This window comes from Orycteropus afer, unplaced genomic scaffold (genome assembly GCF_000298275.1).
Source record: "Orycteropus afer afer isolate SDZICR_OR568_19922 unplaced genomic scaffold, OryAfe1.0 scaffold00307, whole genome shotgun sequence".
In the NCBI taxonomy this organism is placed as follows: Eukaryota; Metazoa; Chordata; class Mammalia; order Tubulidentata; family Orycteropodidae; genus Orycteropus; species Orycteropus afer.
In genome coordinates, this window is record NW_006921894.1 from 160,913 (window position 1) to 170,428 (window position 9,516).

A 9,516-nucleotide genomic window follows, 5' to 3' on the forward strand; every position below is an offset into this window, starting at 1 on the left:
CACACTGACGTGGTTAAGGGGAGTTATGTATAGAAAGAGTCCCAGACCACCATGATAGCATTAGGAAAAGGGAGGACATCGAATTGCGCACATAGGAGATAGATGACAGTTGCTAATACCAACCATTGTGTCCACAATAATGCATTACCATCAACATCAAACACCAAGCTACAGAAAAACATATAAATATCTGAGAGGATCAGATGAGGGTCAGTGAACAGGACTATACTCTGATGAAGGATAGATTCATCAGAGGCTAATTAATCGTGCACAGATACCAGTGATACAAAATATATGCAATCCTTTCAGAAACAGAAGACAGACATAGAGTAATCCCTCACAGACACCCAGGCACTGTGAGAGAGAGATGCAATGAATCTATCAGCTCAGAACCATAGTACTAGGGGACACCAGACTCAAATTGACACAACAAAATACATAAAAGTCTTGTTTCTCATCCTACATTGGTGACTAGTGACTGGGGTCTTAAAAGCTTTCAAGCTGTCATCTAAGATGCAGCTAATGATCTCCTATCATTGGAAGTGAAGAAGAGTGAAGAAAACCAAGGGCATTTGGAAACAATCAGCGCTAGGACATGATGGCCCTTGAGACTAGAAGAACTAGATGGTGCCTGGTTACCAATGCCAACCATTCAGGAAAGGATCAAATCTGGAGATCCTGGATAGAGTGGGAGGAAAAATGTGGAACAAAATCCAAAAACTCAATAATGACCAGAATTACTGGTCAGACCCCAATATTATGGACCTGGGATATGTTCTGGGCCTGGAATAAAACTCACTCTCAAGGCCTCGCTCTCAGCCAAATAGTAAACAAGATGTACACTCAGCTCACTCAACCCAGGGTGATGCCCCCACATATTCTATGGAAATGGATCCCTTGGAGCAATCAACCACAGTGCACCAGAGGGGCAACATTCACATGGAGGAAATTCAGGACAAAGAGGAGTGTATAACTATTAAGGGCACAGAGGGAGGGTTACTGGGCAGGGAGGGGAGGAGACTGGATTAGCGTTGGGTACGGTAAATGGGGAGCAAAACCAAATATACACGTAATGTTGAATGTAAAACAAACTCTGCTCTGTAAACTTGCACCTAAAGCACTATACACAAACACACACACACACACATACACACACACACACACACACACATATATATTTATACAGCAAAAACAATTCAGTTAAGAGTTGTCAAATACATATGAGTAGCAAGATGATACAGGTGTTGGGGTTCTAGAGTTAATCTATTTAGAACATCCTCCTCAGGGCAAAGCTGCCCTTTCCTTGTTCATCCAACAGTCATGAGTTGCCTTCTCAGAAATATAAGTGAGTCTAAAACAAAATGGAGTCCAGCCAAACCTTTTGTCAGTCATTTTAGTTAGGCTAAATTCTAATGTTATGGGGTGCCTTCACATATTTTCCCCTCCTCTGATCATGAATTTCTGTACAAATTCTTTGATCACCATAAAGTAGCGTAAATGCTGGGCATATCAGATGAATTATTTGGTTTCTCAAAAAGGTTGACTCAAAGTGAAGTTGATCTTCTCTGAGAAACTAATTTCTTTAAAGTACATTATTTTTAGTATACCAAGTAGGGTGACATTTTGACTACAAGTATTTGATAGGCATTTCATATAACATTGTCTTAAAGATTAATTAAAATAATTACTGATTTACTCTAAAGACAAGTTTGATTTTCTGTTTCTCTAAATAGATTGAACTCTTCAAAAGTGCACAATGTTTAGAGTTAAATAGTCTTACTAGTTTATCTGAAGGATTTCTGGTGTTATAGTGCCTAAAGTATTTGACTGCTAACCAGAAGGTTGGAGGTTCAAACCCATAAGCCACTCCTTCAAGGAAGATGGGGCAATCTACTTCCATAAAGATTTACAGCCTCAGAGACCCAATGGGGGTCACTATGTGTCAGAATGGACTCAGTAGCAGGAAGTCTGAGTCTGGAGTTTATCTGAACCATTGTTTGACTCAAAATACAAAGTATTGTAAGGTCGCGGCAGGAAAAGAGAATGCACAAAAGTGGGGTTAAAGAGAAGTTTTTATTCTGTGCTCCCAGGCAAGGTTTATGGGTCCCCGAGAGGGACCAAGGCGAGGTTCATGGGTCCCTGAGAGGGGCCAGAGAAGTTGCGCTGCCTGGGTGAGAGAAAGGGTTTTTTATAGTGATATTTTTCCTGTTCCTTAACATACTGGGTTGAGAGCAGGGGATGTGTTGCAGGAACCAATGAGGTTAAAGCACCTCATTAGCATGGGGGCAGGAAATAGTTGGGGGCTTTTGTAAGTAAGGGTCATGTGCTGGGGTTTGATATGGGGTGTAGTCAGCCACTTCCTTGCTTGACCAGTTCTTGTAATTCTTTCTGGCTTAATCATTTACCTGCCTGGCCTGTTGTGTTCAAGCCTGACATTCCAGCCTTTTTGGTGATAAAGGGCGAAGTTATCTTTCTGGCTGCTTCCTGCTGAACAGAGTCAGAGTGAGGTTATAGGCTAGCATCAGTGGGAATTGGGTTGGTTGGCAGGCGAGTGTATGGGTGTAGAAGTAGTTGGTTAACAGTGATTCTGGACATTTCTCTGAGCCGGTTTTGGAGGAATTTAAGGAGGCAAGGAGCAAAAGAAGAAAGAGACTAATTAGTACAAGAGGTCCCATAAGGGGTAGTAACCAGGCTGTTAGTGGCGATCAGAGCCATTCAAATGGTGAGGTTCCTGTTCAGTGCCTATTACTTAATTCTTCACTCAGTCGAGTCAGTGTATTGACATTTTGTTCCACTAGACCGGATTTGTTGAGCTAATAGCAGCATTCTTCTTTAAGAAAGAGGCAGGTTCCACCTTTTTCCACCGTTAATAGGTACAAGGCTCTTTGATTCTGTAAAGTAACTTGGGCTAAAGAGGTTCGTTGTCGCTGGAAGGATTCAGATTCCCTATACAGAGTGAGTTGGGGTACTATTGTTACTGGAAAGCAGGGGCTTGGAGTGGTGGAGTTTAAAATTTAGTTAAAGTTCCATTACACCAAAAGTAAGTGCTGGGCACTACAGAGGTGTAGGACATAATAGAGATGTTTTGTGAGCAGAAACTGTGCCTCAGCGGGGGTAGATATGGTGTTGTTGGTGAAAAAACAAACTCTGGAAGGATGTGTCTGGTTAAGGGCTTCAGGTTCCTAAAGAGGCACTTGTGGCAGAGGAGTGGTGCAGGAAGGATTGGGTGTGGGTGTCAGTGATGGCTGAGTGGAATTAATGGGTACAGCTGCAAGTAAAGGTCGCTGAAGAGAGACACAAAGAAATCAGTGGGAAATATTGGGTAAAGTGTGAGAATGGTTAAGAAAGAATAAAGTATGTTGAATAATTTGTACCCATGAAGACACCGGGACCTTCTGAGGTCTAATATGGAAAAATGAGTGGTAGATGGTGGAATATGAGACAGGAGTGTGTAAGGATTGGGGACAACAGGGTGAATAGGGATTACAGCTTCATTAATGAGGCATAAGTCTTGTACTAGGCGATATGAGCTGTCAGGTTTCCTTACCAGTAGGATGGGGGATATTATAAGGTGAATGTGTGGGAATTAAAAGGCCCTTAGTCAAAAGATGCTGGATAAGAGGTTTCAGTCCCTGTCAGTGTGTTGAAGAAATTGGAAACTGGGGTCTTGAGGGAAAATGAAAAGGGTTCTTTAAGCGAATAAGAACAGGTGAATTGTGGGTAGCAATGGTAGGAGTGGAAATGTCCCACACAATGGGATTCACTAAATCAGGAGATAAAGGAGGGTTCAGTGTGGATGTTGGAGTAGGGATTAGTGATAATAAAAGTGTTGCTGAGGGGTCCTGTGTCCAGTGGAGGGTGACCCCTAATTTTAAAAGAAGGTCTCTTCCTAAAAGTGGGGTGGGGCAGGTAGGTATCAATAAAAATTAGTGTGCAATAATTCTGTTGTCTGTAAGGCATGTGACAGGACCTGTTACCTGGGGTTTGGAGTGGTGCCCATTAACTCCCATCACTGAGACCCAGGAAGGGTATAATTGTCCTGGGAAGGAAGGTAAGACAGAATAGGTAGCCCCCATATTGACCAAGAAGGACGTTAACTTACCCACTACCTTGAGTGTTACCCTGGGCTCAGCTAGAGTAATAGGGGTCAACGAGTCAGGGCTTCTTCTATCTTCAGCTGCTAGGCCCAAGATGGTCAACAGCAGGTCAGGGGGGTGGAGAAGTTGGCCCCCCGTGTCTTCGCATGGAGGGACAATCACTTTTCCAGTGTTCCATATGACCACATGCCAGACAGGGTCTGGAAGGTTGTCATGGGTGCAGGCAGTGTTTGGCCCAGTGGCCTTCCTTCCCACATTGCAAGCAGGGTCCAGGTGGTGTGGTGTTTCTGGAAGGTTGAGTAGGTGCCAGCCTCAGGGCTGCCACCAAGGCTTGGGCTTGTAAATTGGCCTTCTGATGAGTACAAGATTCTGTATCTGCTTCAGCCCATTCCTCCCGAGTGTTAAAGACTTTAAAGGCCATATTCACCAGGTCTCAGATGGGAGTCTGGGGGCCCTCCTCTGCCCTTTTCAGTTTCTTTCTAATATCTGGGGCAGATTGGGTGATAAAGTGGGTAGCTAAAACAGTAGCTTCTACCGGGGAGGTTGGGTCTAAGCGAGTATATTGTAAAAGGGACTCAGTGAGGCAATTAAGAAAAGTTGCTGGGTTTTCATTAGAAAGCTGAGTAATTTCTTGCAGCTTCTCAAAGTTAACAGCCTTATTTGAAATAGCCTGTAGGCCCGCTAGGAGGCACTGGAGCATTTTATCTCTGCGGGTGCAGTCACAGCACCCAGATTGGGTATATAGTTGGTATTCCCATCCAAGGTCCTGTCCAGGAACAGCCTCTAGACCTACTGGCATAGTAGGGTTAGTTAAATGCGTTTCATTGGCATATTCCCGAGTGGCTCCAAGAACCCGCTCACTTTCATCAGAGTTTAAGGTAGAAGAAAGAATGATATAGATATCATGCCAAGTTAAATCATAAGCTTGTGTGAGATAATGAAATTCTTTGGTGTATGTGGTGGAGTCACTGGAAAAAGAACCTAAACGCTTTTCAATTTGAGATAAGTCAGTAAGAGAGAATGGGACATGAAGGTGAACGAAGCCTTCCGAACCAGTCACTTCGCATAAGGGACAAAGAAGGGGTTGTTGAGAACGAGTGTAGCTGCTTACTGGAGAAGATAAGGAGGGTTCTTGGGAGGTGGTGTCCAGGGATGTCGGTGGAGACATGGGTGGGGGTGGCAGAGAGGGTGCAGTGCGGTTAACAGGAGGTGAGGATGAGAGTGTCTGTCCTGGATAAGGGGGTGGTCGGTGGGGTGGGGGCAAAAGAGATTCAGGTGGATCAGAAAAGGAGGAAGTTGGTTCGGGAGAAGTGAGAGGAGTTAAAGAGTCCTTAGAGGGGGTTTGAACAGGAGTTTCACGAGCTAGAAGAATTTGGGTGGTATTGCAACTAGAGCAGAGAGAGGGATGGGAGCGCAGGTGAAAGAAAGCTTGGACATAGGAGACCTCCAGCCATTTGCCTGTGTGTTGGCAGAAATTACCGAGATCAGTAAGAATATTAAAATCGAAAATTCCTTGCTCAGGCCACCAAGAATTATTACTTAGTGGATATTGGGGCCAAGTAGTAGTACAATACAAAATTAGGCATTTGGAACATAAGTCCTGAGCCAGCCCCAGGGTACGAAGATTGAGTAGGAGACACCCCAGAGGAGTAATTGGGTCTGGCTTAGAATTCTGGTTACCCATGATCCCTTAAGTACCGATGGAAAGATTCTGTCAAAGGACCAGCATCCCAGCCACTTTGCTAGAATCCCAGAAATGGAGTCTGGAAGAAAACAGTGGAGTCTTCAGTCTGGAACGGCTATGCCATAGAAAGACAAGGAACCCAAGGCATCCCCAGGATGCCTCTGTCTTTGGAACGGGACAGTCTCTGATGAAGCACCAACAATTTTTGGAATGAAAGGGACAGAGACTCTAGAATAGGTACCAGGGCTTGGGACCTGACCGAGTGCCCAGAGTGGGGGACTTACCGGTGTTGAGTGCTGGTGGCCAGAGATTCCTGGTCCATTGAGTAGATGAAAAAGAAGGAGGAGAAGGGAAGGGGGGTTGTGGCAGAGATTACCGGCACCACAGCTCCCTCTCCCTCCTCTCGGGTTTTGGCACCAGATGTAAGGTTGCAGCAAGGAGAAGAGGATGCACAAAAGTGAGGTTAAAGAGAAGTTTTTATTCTGTGCTCCCAGGGGAGGTTTACGGGTCCCCGAGAGGGACCAAGGCGAGGTTCATGGGTCCCTGAGAGGGGCCAGAGAAGTTGCGCTGCCTGGGTGAGAGAAAGGGTTTTTTATAGTGATATTTTTCCTGTTCCTTAGCAGACCGCGTTGAGAGCAGGGGATGTGTTGCAGGAACCAATGAGGTTAAAGCACCTCATTAGCATGGGGGCAGGAAGTAGAGCTGAAGCACTTCATTAGCATAGTGGGCAGGAAATAGTTGGGGGCTTTTGTAAATAAGAGTCATGTGCTGGGGTTTGGTATGGGGTGTAGTCAGCCTCTCCCTTGCTTGACCAGTTCTTATAATTCCTTCCAGCTTAATCATTTACTGGCCTGGCCTGCCGTGTTCCTGCTGACAAGTATGTTCTCTTAAGACTCAAGATTCAAAAGGATACCTGAGGTCAATGATAAAAAGCAAACCAAACTCACCAGGTCCAATAAGTCCTGACTCATAGTGATCCCTCCCAGGGTTTCTGAGGCAGTATCTCTACGGAAGTAGACTGCCCAGTCTTCCTTCTGAGGAGTAGCTGGTGGATTTGAACCACCAGCCTTCTGGTTAGTAGTCAAATGCCTTAGGCACTGACCATCAGAGCTCCCAAATTTATCAATGGAATACTTAAAATGGAATTACCTTATCAAAACTTATTTAAAGTCTGATGATTATATTATTACTTTTAATGCAAGAACCATTTCAATAACTAATAGCACTATGTTGATTAAGAATTTTCTCATTTCCTTTAAGGTTTCTTTTCTGGTTCTTAATTTTAGATTCCTTTCATATTTTTTATTTTTCCTGTTGGTTAATTGATTACATATAAATACTTAGGAATAGCACAATAAGAACCAGTCAAAATCTGTAGATGAAAACAACAACCCCATTAGATAATTTAGAAGAAAGGGGGAACATGGTATTTTTTATACACAAAAATAGAATATTAATACATTAGTAATATTTCTATATAGATCTTATAGTAATCTTTCAGTTCATACAGTCATGTATAGTTACATTTTCTTTCCTAAGATCCTAGATCAGCTGCAATTCAGTCTGTGAACTTGTCACCACCTATACCAGAGTTCTGGAAATCTGGAATCAATCTAGCAGGATCCATATTCAAAATATCACAGTCCTTTCCATAAGTCCAATATAGTCCATCTTTCTGTTGGAGTACTTTGGTCAAATGTTTCAGCAAGTCAATAAAGCAAAGCTTCTCTGCAGGTGACAAAAATAGTCATGGTTAATTCACACAAAAAAATTTTTTTTGGTGTGAGAACCTGATGGAAAATCAATTACATAACGATTGTAAAGCCAAATAAGTTAGATTAAAATCAAAAGGAAAGTTAGATGAGAATATCCCCAAACACAATGATTAACCTTATTTTCAAAGAGGTGTAAATATAACACATAATTATCTTGAGACATAGAATTACATATTAAGATTATCAAGTCTCGAAACATCTGAATTAAGCTTACAGGTAAGTAGAGTAATTCTCCCAGTTAAATTCACTGTATTTTTTAATGCTGCTTTCAAAAGAAAAGGTTGCAACCAAATTAACAATTAAAATAAAATTGTTATATAATATCATGTATTTGTTGTCTAATACTAGGGAAAAACACAAGAGGAAACACTAATATAAATTTTTAACTCAAAAGAGAATCAGCTACTTCTTTTGAATTGACAACATGCTTAGGTAGTCTATAAGCTATTAAATAAAACTATAGCACCCTTTTTGTAAAAAATCTCTTGTGACTTGTCATAAAGTTTGTCAGAGTTTATTATAGGCTACTGAGAAATAATACCTAACTAATTTAACTAAAAATTCTAAAGATAATAACCTTAATGTTTCTCAAAACCACATGGATTGGTCTGACTCAGGAATCACTCCTTGCCTTAGAGATCAAATTTAAAAAGAATAAATGAATTCCTTAAACCAGTAATCAAAGAAAATTTTGTTATTTTAAGTGCAAAAACCTTAATTTAGTATTTTATATGCCCCTTATCATTTAACCTCCCCCAAATCTGCAACTATTGAATTTTAGCCAAATAGATAAAAACTTGACCATACCAAATAAATTCCTTTTAATAAATCTTTTACACAATCTGTTGCATATCTCATGTTTCATGCCATTGACCACAGTTTACCACAATGAAACAGCTCCCCACCCACTTCCTCCCCATAGTTACCTCTTCCCAGTGTCCATCCCTCCATACACTCCTGCCGCCTGAGCTGTCTCCCTGTGGATAAGCAGCCCATCTTTCTCCCATGATTGTTCTCTCCAAGGAGTGTATCTACTTGAGGTAAATGTTCAACTCATATGCCTATCTTTTGTTTGCCTGAAAACCACAGGTGTGGGTTAAATTCCAGACCTGAAGGGCAGCTAGGGGCCATAGTCTCAGTGTTTCCACCAGGCTCTATCGGACCAGCAAAATGGTCCCCTCTGCCCACTTTTTCTTTTTTTTCTCCAAATGATTTTGAGTTTTGTTCCACATTGTTCTCCCTCTCTCTCAAGGGTCTCCTACACAGATCCAACAAAGAAAATTTCCTTCTATACATAAACTTTTCCTTAACTTTTAAAATAATGGACTAATACAATATTTGTCCTTTTGTGATTGACTTATATCAATCAGCATAATGTCCTCCAAGTTCATCCATGTTATGCGGTGTTTTGCAGATTCTACATTATTCTTTAGCATTGCATAGTCATGGTGTCCCTGGTTTCTTTGTTCAATATTATTTTCTGTGCTGAGCTCATTATGTTTATGAATCATGTTATCATTTCCTTTGTTGCTGTTGTTTCAGTATATGCTGCTTGTCCTCTTTTTTATTGTGATGTGAAGGTTTATCATTTTTCTTTGAGGTTAGCCAGTGATTTATAATTTTATCCCCGAGTTTAGAACAGTCCATTCTATCTTGAAACTCTCACCATTTAGAAGTTCTGTAACTACACAGTCTTTTCCTTCTTTTTGTTTGTAGTTGTCCTCACTTGCCAATTGAAGTCTCTGGTTCCCTGTTTACAATCTTGTAAGCTTATTTTACTTTGGATAGGTCCATAGCTGTAGTTTCTGGGTTGTGTCATCTTGTGTATTATTGGTCGGTTGTTATTTGCTATTTTTGGTTCTCTGTTCAAAGGACTCCCTATAGCATCTCTTGTAAGGTTGGTCTGGTTCCTTTAGTTTCTGCTTATCTGGATATCTCCTAATTTCACCATCATATTTGA

General features: G+C 41.7%; 1 protein-coding gene across 1 annotated transcript in view; it reads right to left on the reverse strand.

The window, feature by feature from the left end:
• Nucleotides 1–4,530: 4,530 nt before the first annotated feature.
• RNMT (RNA guanine-7 methyltransferase) overlaps nt 4,531–9,516 on the reverse strand; it is a 136,449-nt gene continuing 131,463 nt past the window's right edge. The window contains exon 10 of the mRNA XM_007951680.2: nt 4,531–5,459. Within this exon, the coding sequence (XP_007949871.1) occupies nt 4,531–5,459 (929 nt within the window). The remainder of the gene's footprint in view (nt 5,460–9,516) is intronic.